This window comes from Haliotis rubra, unplaced genomic scaffold, assembly GCF_003918875.1.
Source record: "Haliotis rubra isolate DU_JTF1 unplaced genomic scaffold, ASM391887v1 Scf59, whole genome shotgun sequence".
NCBI lineage: Eukaryota > Metazoa > Mollusca > Gastropoda > Lepetellida > Haliotidae > Haliotis > Haliotis rubra.
In genome coordinates, this window is record NW_025767290.1 from 1,088,341 (window position 1) to 1,102,167 (window position 13,827).

Sequence of the window (13,827 nt, forward strand, 5' to 3'; positions counted from 1 at the left end):
TTATCTAATGAATGTCACCGTATGATGAAGACAGACATTCTTCATTTGTATTTGAAGGAATGCATTAAGAATGTGGGCAGAATCCGTCTGTAATTTTTAGAAACGTTTACCTCATTTCAATTTGTCATATATTTCTGAATTCAATTTCAGCAATTTACCCACGGGATGTGGAGAAGGGGAGATAACCGATGATCTAATAGCCAGCAAGCCGTGTTCACCGATCCAATATCCTACCGTCCAATATCTACGACCAGTTCCAAAAATGTTAGTAGAAGCTTTCAATGCGACTGACAGCAAGAATGTAACCTTGAGCTCATCAGAGTTCAAGAACATAACCATGGCGTCGGTTGACCTTGACCTTTTGATCGGCCCCAAGCGGCGCGCTCTGAGCACTGTAATCCCTATGACTGTGGTATATTCCCTCATCTTTGTGACGGGTATTGGGGGTAACGTGTGCACGTGCATTGTCATCGCACGCAACAAATACATGCACACTGCCACGAACTATTACCTGTTCAACCTCGCTGTATCAGACCTCTTGTTGTTAGTCCTTGGGCTTCCCCAAGAAACATACTCCTTCTGGTCGGAATACCCATACATCTTCGGTGAGACTTTCTGCAGGTTCCGATTCTTTGCCGCGGAGGCGTCAACATACGCGTCCATCCTTACCATCACGGCCTTCACCGTTGAGAGGTACGTGGCAATATGTCATCCGATGTGGATGCCCAGCAACTCCAACCTGCCACGAGCTGTACGAGTGATATCTGCCATATGGGTAATATCGGCTGTATGTTCTATACCAATATCATTACAGTTTGGGATTGTGTACAGATACCAGAAGGGTTCCGCGCTGAGGATAGAGGAGTCTGCCCAGTGTAACACGATGGATGAAGAAGAGGCCAGAATCTACTTCCAGTTGTCCACCTTCCTGTTCTTTGTGTTCCCCATGACAGTGTTGTCCATCTTGTACTTCCTGATCGCTATTGCTATCCGGAAGTCCGGACTTAACCGGACTGGGTCGGATTCCTCGACGGAAAGTCAGCCTTCTGGGGCAGAGATTCGGATACAGCAGCAGAGCAGGGCCAGACAGTCGGTCCTCAAGATGCTCGGTAAGACACATCAGCTCTACAAAGCCTTTGCTTTTATTACAATCCGTAGGACCAAGGTTTATTCACATTCTGTTAGACCAAGCTTTTATCCATATTATGTAAATTCACGCTTTTATTCACATACTCTATGCTAAAGCTTTTGTTCACATATGCATTCAGAAAGAACAAGGCCTAGCTTTTACAACAATGCCTTTTCTTATATTACAATCTGTAAGACCAAGCTTTATATTCACATTCTGTAAGACCAAGCTTTTATTCACATCCTGCAAGACCAAGCTTTTTCTTCACATTCTGTAAGACCAAGCTTGTGTTCACATTCTGTAAGAGCAAGCTTGTGTTCACATTCTGTAAGACCAAGCTTATACTCACATTATGTAAGACCAAGCTTGTGTTCACATTCTGTAAGAGCAAGCTTGTGTTCACATTCTGTAAGAGCAAGCTTGTGTTCACATTCTGTAAGACCAAGCTTATACTCACATTATGTAAGACCAAGCTTGTGTTCACATTCTGTAAGACCAAGCTTGTATTCGCATCCTGTAAGAGCAAGCATTTATTCACTTCTGTGAGACCAAGCTTATACTCACATTCTGTGAGACGAAGCTTTTTATTCACATTCTGTGACACAGACATGCCAACAAGCGTCAATAAGTCTGAGTATGTTCGAAAACCAGTTGAATAATATGTTGTTAATGCATATTTCACATCGTTTGGTGCTATCCTACTTCCAGCCTCATACTGCTGGGATATTGTAAAAGTGGGGTAAGACCTCACTTACTGCGTTGTGGCTGCTTATAAACATCCATATGACATATAAAAAATATATAAACAGATGTTAAATTTCCACTGCTTTGAAAGTTTATTCTTTGTATATGCGAAAGCGGAAGGTCTGTTCAGTTCCCAGTCGCTCCATGCCAAAAGATGGTAAAAGATTATACTTGTTCTTACCTTACCGTTTGGCATAACTAAGATAAGACAACACACACACGCATGCACGCACACACACACGCGCGCTCACAGGTGCAAGTGAGTGAGTATGGTTTTACGCCGCTTTAGCAATATCACGGCGGGGAACACCTTAAATGGGCTTCACACATTGTACCTATGTGGGGAATCGAACCCGAGTCTTCAGTGTGACGAGTGGACGCTTTAACCATTAGGCTACCCCACCGCCCCACTACATAAGTGAATGTTCTTCCCCTCACCAGCAATGTTCTTGTTCTTGTTCCAGTGACAGTAGTCGTGGCTTTCTTCGTCTGCTGGGCCCCCTTCCACTCCCAACGCCTCCTCGTCATGTATGTGGAACGCTGGACACACCAACTCCTGCTCGTACACGAACGTCTGTACCACGTCTCCGGCGTCTTCTACTACATCAGCTCCACCATCAACCCCATCCTGTACAGCATCATGTCCCTCAAGTTCAGACAGGCGTTCAGATCAACGCTACTTTGCCCATGTTGTCGGAGTCCACGAAGCAGGAACCGGAATAGCTATACCTACAAATTTGTTCATAAAAACAGCGGCTCGGATACCATATGCACAGCGGTCGACAGTGGGTCGGCAACACGCTGCTGTGGGTCTAGTGGTTCGTCACAGAATGTACCATGTCCTATGGCAATGTGGACCAAACCAGATATCTAATCGAAAATGTACCTAAAGTGCCTCTACCTAATTTATCAACGTGGGCATCAGAAAAGGTCACAGCATATCACAGAATGAATGTACCATGTTGCAATGTGGACTACATTGCTGATAGGTGAAGAAGGTCTCCAGCTACTGATTAAGTGGTAACGTCAAAACACGTCGTGAGCGACACAACACGTCACAAAATGTCACATTGCAATATGGCTAATTGTACTGGTGGGTTCAGAGTGCCACTAACTAATAGTCTACAATAGTTAACAACACACTGAATGTCACCGAATGATCAATGTGCAATTGCAATATGAACCGAATTCCTAATGAGTTGAACATGCCTCTACCAAAATTATGCACGGAAAAAGCCTCAGAAGGTGCAAGAAAGTTCCAGAATATCACTGAATGCAGTCTGTCCTGTTGTAAAGTGGGCCAAACTGGTGGTCCAATATGACCTTAACTAAATGACGGTGACGTCAAAAACGTCTCACTACATCACAGAATGTCACAGAATGAACAATGCCCCGTTGCATTGTGGAATATATTCATGGTGCTTCCAGCATGTGCCTTCCAATATTATCAACGTGTGACCAAGGGCCTAGAGCGTCACACCTCAGAGTTGTCCTTAGTTCGAACTTGATTCGATTATGATCCTTGCTTTGTCAACGTGGGTTTTCATGGGTAAATATTCACTAGCTGTGCCTTTGTGTACATCCAACCTACATTACGGGATGACGGGAAAACACCTCAGAGTTGTCCTTAGTTCGAACTTGATTCGATTATGATCCTTGCTTTGTCAACGTGGGTTTTCATGGGTAAATATTCACTAGCTGTGCCTTTGTGTACATCCAACCTACATTACGGGATGACGGGAAAACACCTCAGAGTTGTCCTTAGTTCGAACTTGATTCGATTATGATCCTTGCTTTGTCAACGTGGGTTTTCATGGGTAAATATTCACTAGCTGTGCCTTTGTGTACTTCAAACCTACATTAAAGATGACGGGAAAACGTTTCAAAAGCGTCAGTAAACACAACCTGCTCTTTCATTCACCGGTGTCTTCAACGAATTGCAGCGCCTCATTGCCAACCATTCTTACCAAACAATCAAACTGGCTCATCGTCTTCACGAATCACAACGGTTAGTTTGGTATTTAGTATCTGTCTGAGGATTTTAATGGCTGGTCAGTGGACGAGTATTCTATACTCTCAACAGTCGAGTGCAATGCAAAGAATTGGTCTTCAGCATCCCATGCCTATTGTTAGAGGTAACCGGCGGGGTTGGATGGTCAAACTCAAAGACTTGGTTGATGTATGTTGATGTATCCCATAGACTTATATCGATGCTAATGATGTCCGTCACTGGATTGTCTGGTCCAGACTCGATTACTTAATGGCCGACGTGATATGCAGGAAGAGTGTTGCAGGGTGCACGTTAAACAACAAACAAACAGTTGAACGGACAAGAGGAGATAAGTGAAGGTCGCGCATATAAATGTACGAAATCCATTTTTTTAACGGTGTGCTTATGTAATTTTGCGGTGTGAGTGTCTGTGCCAAGTTGCCGGGTGTTCGCGGGACAAACACCATGGTTGTGGTTTCGAATCCCGGTTCGTCATGATTATGTTTAAGCGACAATCATCACGACTTAACACGAGCAGTCAGTTGTGTACGCGGTCAGTGATAAAACGAACATTGATTTTTCAGAAATACATAATAAAAGTTGTTGAAAAAGCAAGTGAGTATATGATTCTGTCGTTAATCATCATCATCACCATCATCATCATCAGTGGGCGGTGGGGTAGCCTAGTGGTTAAAGCGTTGGCTCGTCACGCCGAAGACCCGGGTTCGAAATCCCACATGGGTACAATGTGTGAAGCCCATTTCTGGTGTCCCCCGCCGTGATGTTGCTGGAATATTGCTCAAAGCGGCGTAAAACCAAACTCAGTCAGTCAGTCATCATCATCATCATCATTTTGGAAGTTTCAAAGGTCGGTGCTGGTAATTGGATGTGTGGAGCTGCCAGAATGCCAGCTAACGAAATCTGATTATGCGGTCACTACTGTTAACAGCGTTATAACGGTGAAAATCACTGAAAATACGTGATGACACTGGTGTCCGCCAAACAAATAAGCATGTCCAGCCCACCTGTAGCACCTAAAACTGACACAATTTGCTTAAAAAAGTAAGCGTTTATTTATGGCTGACGCTGCACAGCAGCCCTCCTTCAGATGTGATCGTAAAAGAAGCAGTTATGAGTGAAAGATATTGATAAGCCTTCAATTTTGTTTCATTTGCACTTAACGCAACCCTACGTTCGCGGTTTGGACTGTCATTTTGTCCATCCCAGACAAGAAAATATTTATACCACATAAATATCATCGACGGCATTCAATTTTTAAACATGTTGGAGTGGAAACAAGCTAAGAAATCTGCTTTGATCAGTTCCAATTACAAACACAAGATGATGCTATTACTGTTACAACCATGGTAACAATAAAAATTGCGATGCTTTGAAATACACAGACTGTCTGTCCTTCCCAGCAGGACGACCAAATTACATCAGTCTTTATTAGCCTTAAACCTGAACATATAACCATGTTTTATTTCCAATAATATGACTCAGTAGAACCTAATTACAAGACCTGATTATTCGTCTATATTTAAAGATCGGTTTACAGTGATAAGCAATTATTTACATGTGGATAGGGGTTCCACAAAATACACTATCGTTCTTTGTAACAGCACCACTAATCTTTATGCTCTGCGTGAGTTCAAAGGCTGCTAATGTCGTGTTCACAACAAACAATACTGCACAGGATGGGGGGGGGGGTTAACGAAAAATAAAATTAAGGTAATTGTTCTGAAACAAAGGAAAATCCTTGGGCTGATGTGCCCAACGTTTGCAATATTTGAAATAACACAACAGATGAAAATAAGTCCTTAGGAAGATACAATTTAGTACATATACAAAAGAAAGAAGACTTACTTAACTGTCGGATTTTCGTTTATTAAGAACACATGAAAATAAAGAGTAATTGTAAACAGATTGTGTTGTGGGAACGTATGGTTAAACGTCTTGCTGCACAAGCCAAGCACACATTGACAAAACACAATATCTTTCTTGATATCTCGTCATAACACTAATATGAGACTGATGTAGGACTTTACGAATATGTTAATGATTACATTTAGCCTGAAACAGATGTCGGTAAGATGCTTGTAATTATGGATCTATTTTGTATGTTATGACTGCGCGTGAAAAACGTTTTTAATCAGTGCAAGCTAAAGTGAGTGACACCCGAGATTACTTAATGGGGAAATTTACCCGTAATTTTCAGCCTGTGAGGACAACGTGCAGAATTAGTTGATGGAACCAATACCTGCCATACAAATTGACTGAAATGAGGTTCAACCATTAAATATTCAGTTCAACCCTTTCGGCAAGTCGAATTCAGGATATTCATTGAACAAATAGTTAGATGTTTAAATATAAATACTACTTCGTTTCAGTGAATAACGATTTTCTCAAAGACTCGGTCATCTTAAAGACGGACTTGCTTCCGTCTATCAGACAGGGACTGCCTGAAGAACTGACCAATTGATATTCTGTGTATTGGAGATGGGATCTCAAACATAATTATTGAAAGTATACGAGGATAACAGAAACATCATAGTTACAATGATGATCGTACACAGCAAACAACATTAAGAGTTACCGGAAACAAACACCTGATTACAACCATGGGTTTACACAGTGTTATGAGGTAAGTGTTTCAACGTCCATACAGTGTACCTGTAGATGCAGTTAGGAGCAGTGGTGTGCTATATTTAGACTTGCTCTATATTTAGACACCTCTAGAAACCTCAACTGTGTTCTGACCATCATAATATTACAGAATGAGGTGAGGTGAGGTGAGGTGAGGTGAGGGGAAATTGGGTTTAACGTCGTCCTTGAGAATATTTCGCTCATATGACGACGTGCATGCGTGTGTATGTGTATGTGCGGCTGCTTGTACTAGCCCAGACTGAAGCTGGTTTTAGAGTGCTAGCCCACTGAGATACCATGCCGCAGTGAAGCATGAATACCCCACTCAGACACATTATACTGACTCCGAGCCGACCAGTTCTTGTTGTACCCATTAATGCTGAGCGGCAGGCAGGGACCGACAAGTACCATATTTTAACGTCTTTTGGTATGACGCGGTCGGGGATCGAACCTGCGACCTTCCGCTCTCCGGGCGTACGCTCTAACCTCTACACCACGGAGGCGGTCTATTACAGAATGACCTGGAAAGGAATATAAGGACCTTATTCCAGAGGTGTAGGGGCATGTCGTTCCCATCAATGTCTTTCCATTCCAGGGCTCCTCTGTTGCCCCTAAAAGTCGAACACTAACGTTCCAACTGTTGTTAGCCCGGGTTTAGATGTTGTTAGCCTGGGTTTAGATGTTAGCCTGGGTTTAGATGTTGTTAGCCTGGGTTTAGATGTTGTTAGCCCGGGTTTAGATGTTGTTAGCCCGGGTTTAGATGTTGTTAGCCTGGGTTTAGATGTTGTTAGCCTGGGTTTAGATGTTGTTAGCCTGGGTTTAGATGTTGTTAGCCTGGGTTTAGATGTTGTTTGGGTTTAGATGTTGTTAGCCCGGGTTTAGATGTTGTTAGCCTGGGTTTTATATGTTAGCCTGGGTTTAGATGTTGTTAGCCGGGTTTAGATGTTGTTAGCCTGGGTTTAGATGTTGTTAGCCTGGGTTTAGATGTTGTTAGCCTGGGTTTAGATGTTGTTAGCCTGGGTTTAGATGTTGTTAGCCTGGGTTTAGATGTTGTTAGCCTGGGTTTAGATGTTGTTAGCCTGGGTTTAGATGTTGTTAGCCTGGGTTTAGATGTTGTTAGCCCGGGTTTAGATGTTGTTAGCCTGGGTTTAGATGTTGTTAGCCTGGGTTTAGATATGGGAGACATGCCATCATCAATGAAGGAAGCAATAAATATATTATTGCATACATATCTTTGACCCTCTTGCATAACAGGTAACCGGTTATCTGCAGCCGGACTGATGCAGGGCGTTCCTGTGAGATGCGTTTCAAAGAACCTGCTAACAACAATAAACCCTGTTTTATGAAGATCGGGTGTGATTATTGCTTTGCAAGTAAAATTTCAGTCATATTTTCACGAATCAACCTCGATACATTTTGTACAATATGGACATCAAAAACGTATCAAGTATCAATTAAGCTTGTTCACCCACAATGTTTTGCACATGTGTTAAAGCATTCACATCCCACACCACCCAATTTTACATTTACCTCATAACATCAGAGGTGAGCAGAAACTCATCACTGCGTTCAGAAAGCAATAACGTAATGAAGTGCCATTCAGATGTTCCTAAACTCCTTACAGAGCTGTCATAAAACTGGTTTATTGCCTCGACTCCCTTGCGCGTTTCTGTCACGTGCTGGCAAAAGGAAGATAATTATTTGATTGAAAGTGAGGACACTTTAATGTAATTTAAACAGTATCTGGCCCAGGTTGCAGGAAATATCTAAGATGATATGGTTTCGGACCACCTACGGTGTCTTTTAGACTCAGGCATGCACTTGAGAAATATGGCATTCTCCCGTCGTACATACATAGACAGGTTTCAAGTATTATCTATCGGTGTTAGCGAAATGGTTATTTTTTCACTAAACTCTCATCAAAGTCAGGAAAAGTAAGGATACGTCGATAACATCAACGACAACGTGTAAAAACATTAGAACCATGGCAAGTGCGGTATTTAAAATAGGATATTCACCTTTAGATGTGCCTTGGACCCTAATTATTTGTACCTTTAACATTACGTTAACTAATTGTGTGTATATGTGTGTAATTGTAAATGCGGTGGGTAGTGATTGCAGTGTAGATTCCTCGTCCATTGACTTTTATGAGATTCACATTTTCTTGACCTTTCTTGAAGAGTAAGTGAGTATGGTTTTACGCCGCTTTTAGCAATATTTCAGCAAAATACGTGTAGGATACTAGAAATAGGATTCAAACATTGTACCCACATGAGGAATCGAACACCGACGAGTTTTTGGCATGACGAGCAAACGCTCTAACCACTAGGCTACCCAAGCGACCTTTCTTGATGAAAGGTGATTGATCAACACATGGCGGTTTAGGGAAAAGAAGGAATATTGAAAATAACTACCAAAAAATGGTAAATGCACAAATTATTGCAGGTTTTTGGAAACGGAAATAGAGTCAAATCCCTGGCAAGGCCAAGCGCCTCTGGCTGCCATGGTCTTAGCTCAGTATACCCAGGCGTAGTGACATAGGTGAGCAGGTGTTATATTGCTGACCAACGCGTTATTGAGACAGCACTTACTCCACAGTAAGCCACTTACACATCAGTAAGCGATAATTTGGCTTAGGGACCGTTGATAATTTATTGCTGGTGTGTGTGTGTGTGTGTGTGTGAGAGAGGGAGAGAGAAAGAGAGAGAGAGATATGGTGATGATGACGTTGATGATGATTTTAGGGGGGTCACCCATTTTGTTCTAGGGAGGTAGGGGGGTCAGCAATTTTGTACTCATGTACTTTGTACTTATAAAATATACAAAAATTATGTTTGAAAATTATAGGGGTTGAGGGGGGTCATTCATTTTGTACATGACATGCAGGGGGTCACTTACTTTGTAAATATATTACTATATATATATATATTTTTTTTTTTTGGGGGGGGGTCATTCACATAGTAACGTCTGACGTTATCCACGCACATAGGCTTGGCGCTAAGCGGGTTAATGCTACCAAACCTCGTCCAATGATTGTAAAGCTGCACCTGTCTGACGATAAGGTGCTTGGGACTTGGTATCTCGAGTGACCTAACGTCACGTCAACGTCAGCAACTTCAGGCTTTGAAGGGGACAAACATGTACGGCTATTTCAAGGATGGCCAGCTGGTGACAGTACCTCGTTCAACCAGTGGAGCTACCGGATTCATCAACGTACGGGATACCAGAGTTCTCACCCAAACAAGGAAACGGCAAGCGAGGTCGAAATCAACCCTGCCGTAGGAATCTGGCCGAGGCCGGGTCGTATCTCACAGGGTACTGCTGACAATGACACCGGCGTTACACCCACTGAACACCGCTTGCGCAACGAAATTCTCTCATTTCTGTATTGGAATATAAACAGCCTTCGTAATAAATCAGGAGATGATGACTTTATAGATTATATTAGAACATTTAAGAGTATTTGCCTTCTCGAAACCTTTGTTGACTCTAATTGCAACATGAATTGGTTGTCTGATTACAAAGTTTTTTTCCAGCTCAGCTGTGAAACTGTCTGATTATGGCAGACTTTCGGGAGGTGTGTGCGTGTGAGTGAGTGAGTTCAGTTTTACGCCGCACTCAGCAATATTCCAGCTATATGGCGGCCGTCTGTAAATAATCGAGTCTGGACCAGACAATTCAGTGATCAACAGCATGAGCATCGATCTGCGCAATTGGGAACCGATGACATGTGTCAACCAAGACAGCGAGCCTGACCACCCGATCCCGTTAGTCGCCTTTTACGACAAGCATAGTCGCCTTTTGTGGCAAGCATGGGTTGCTGAAGACCTATTCTACCCCGGATCTTCACGGGTCGTATACATCAGTCTATTAGCAAGTTTTGTAAGTTCATAACTACAGATATCGACAATTTGATATGTATACACATGTCAAAAGATTTATTTGCTATTGATAAGCATGTTAATTTGATATATGCACATATATACCACCCGAAGCCTCTCCTTATTACAACCATGTTGATACTAATTGTAGTCCAGATAAACTTAAGGAATTTTATTAGATAAACAATCGGAACTTAGTGATTCACATATTGTTTTGTGTGGTGATCTAAATTCCCGAACTGGTAATGCAAATAACTATTGCTGCGCAATATAACCGGTTTACCGGTATTTACCGGTTCGAGACATGACTATAGACAGTCCTATTGCAGAACAGGAAATATTAGAAGCGATCAATCATCTTAAAAATGGGAAGGCTGCTGGACCTGACGTTAACATAGTAGAAATGATAAAGTGTTCTAAATTCGAAATTATGCCGTTCCTTACGAAATGTTTCAATAAGTTGTTTGAACATGGAATTGTCCCCTGCAGTTGGTCAAGCTCTATAATAATTCCACTTCCTAAAAAGGGGGACAGAAACGATCCAGACAATTATCGGGGTATATCATTAAAGAGTATCTTGGGGAAAGTATTTACTTTGATATTGAACAATAGACTATCAAACTGGGCGAATATGCGTGATAAGATTCCTGAATCCCAGGCAGGATTTAGAAAGGGATATTCTACCACGGATCATATATTTACTCTGTATGCACTAGTCCAAAAATCACTGTCAAAAAGAAAACATAAGTTGTACATAGCATTTGTAGTATTAAAGAGGCATTCGATTCGGTCAATCGTTTTAAATTATGGCAGTGTTTACGCAAGGCAGGTTTACAAGGGAAAATGGTGAGCATTCTGAAATCAATGTATTCTAACGTTCGATCTTGTGTGCGTTGCAAAGCCGGGATTACAGATCTTTTCTGTTGTCCACTTGGTTTAAGGACCGCCTCCGTGGTGTAGTGGTTAGAGCGTCCGCCCGGAGAGCAGAAGGTCGCGGGTTCGATCCCCGACCGCGTCATACCAAAAGACGTTAAAATATGGTACTTGTTGGTCCCTGCCTGGCGCTCGACATTAATGGGTACAACAAGGACTGGTCGGCTCGGAGTAAGTATAATGTGTGTGAGTGGGGTATCCATGCTTCACTGCGGCATGGTATCTCAGTGGGCTGGCACTATAAACCCAGCTTAAGTCTGGGCTAGTACAAGCAGCCACACATACACACACACACACGCATGCACGTCGTCATATGAGCGAAATATTCTCAAGCACGACGTTAAATCCAATTTCACCTCACCTCACCTCACTTGGTTTAAGACAAGGTTGCTGCTTAAGTCCACTCCTAGTTTCCTTCTTCATTAGTGAATTATATCACGATATCAACTTAGGTGGAAAACATGGAATCCAAATGTACGCAGATCTTGTAGCAGTCCTAATGCTCCGTTTTGCTGACGACGTTATTTTAGTGTCGGATACTGTGGTCGGTTTACAAAATCAATTAAATATCTTAGAAAGCTATACTAAAGAATGGAATTTGGCGGTTAATTTAAGCAAAACAGAAATTAAGACAGGAATTAAGACAGAAATATATACCACACCATTATGCATATATATCTTTGTTACAAACTAATAATGAAAATATTCTTGTTCAATTGTCTTTGTATATAAAGCATGCATTAACAAAAAGAGATCTTCTTATAAAAAGAATTGTATACCCTTAAATATATATGTAAATATCCAAAATATTCCTTTATCACTGTAACTCTCATGTATATGGGCCGGAGGCCTTTCATACAATAAACAACTTTTGACTTTGACTACATGCTTCTCCATACAAATCATCACAGACACACACACACAGACACAGACACACACAGAGAGAGAGAGACACACACACAGACACACACACACACATAGCCATAAATAATGAACGGCCCCTTTTGTGATCGTGGACCAGGCAAACCAACGGTCAAGAGCATGAGCACAGACCCACACTGTGAGCGTATGACGACACATACATAAACCAGTCCTTGTAACAACCCAACCACAAGACGTTGAATCAGGTCTGCTAACACGTTCCGAAAAGTTATGTATATATGAAACATACTAAACGGGGATGCCATTCTTACATCACCGAGTAATGGGGATCTGTTCTGAAAACACTTGGTAATGTTGATATATTCAGACAACACGAAGCTGAGTAAAAGGAATATATTCTGACACCACTGACTAATTAGGATTTATTCTAACAAACAGTGCTATGTAGGGATTACTTCTGATCTATTCTAAGAGCACAAAATAATGGCGATCTATTCTGACAAGCACTGGGTGATGGGGATCTATTCTCGAAAGCGCTGGTTAATGAAGATCTCTTCTGACAAGCACTGAGAAATGAAGATCTCTTCTGACAAGCACTGAGTAATGAAGATCTCTTCTGACAAGCACTGAGTAATGAAGATCTCTTCTGACAAGCACTGAGTAATGAAGATCTATTCTGACAAGCACTGAGTAATGAAGATCTATTCTGACAAGCACTGTGTAATGAAAATCTGTTCTGCCAAACACTGAATAATTATTTGTCAGAGTTCTACCTGCGGACTGCCAATACCTCAGTAATTTAAATACTACGACAACAACATGAGCACTTACTTAACTCAGCCTATTCCGATGTTACCGGTACATTAATCATTGTTACTTGCCAACACCATCAACAAGACCTCTATATTGAACAACCCATGCTTGTCGTAAGAGGCGACTAACGGGATCGGGTGGTCAGGCTCGCTGACTTGGTTGACCCATGTCATCGGTTCCCAATTGTGCAGATCGATGCTCAGGCTGTTGATCACTGGACTGTCTGGTCCGGACTCGATTATTTACAGAATGCCGCCATATAGCTGAAATATCGCTGAGTGCGGTGTTAAGCAACATCCAACCAAACCAAATCTATATCGAAAGAATACTATGGCACCTCATGCCGTGTGTCAGAAGGAGTTCAACCTGAGAGTAACCCACTCCATTCTGTCACCATATTCTCAACCATCGCCGTAGTCACTGACTCCGCTACTATCGCTATCGTCACCAACTCTGCCACCATCACCTACATCGCCACAATCGCCGCCACCGTCACCAACTCTGCCACTATCGCCGCCGTCACCTTCTACGCCACGATCGCCGCCGCTGTCACCTACTCCGCCTCCGTCGTCATATACAGTGAGTATGGTCGATACCATCATCCAAAACTTATATGCTGAATATGTCTCGTGTTTCAAAGTCGTTGTGAAAGGGACAGATAGGGGAGGCAAGACGCTAACGGACACCGAGCTGGTTTTGTTCCTCTGTGAAGGTAATGTAATATCTCGTACTTTAGTTTCAATGCTCTTCGTTTTTTATTTGGTTATTTGAATAAAAAATTATACTATGTAAGAAAATCCGTGGCATAA

At 42.1% G+C, this 13,827-nt stretch overlaps 1 protein-coding gene across 1 annotated transcript; it reads left to right on the forward strand.

Annotated features, from left to right (window-relative positions):
• Window positions 1-203: 203 nt before the first annotated feature.
• Window positions 204-13,638, forward strand: LOC124255021 (pyrokinin-1 receptor-like). Its single transcript, XM_046688858.1, has 3 exons — window positions 204-1,109; window positions 2,338-2,691; window positions 13,373-13,638. Exons 1-3 carry the CDS (start codon window positions 263-265, stop codon window positions 13,636-13,638), a joined length of 1,467 nt encoding a protein of 488 aa, XP_046544814.1. The 5' UTR covers window positions 204-262.
• The last annotated feature ends 189 nt before the right edge of the window (window positions 13,639-13,827 follow it).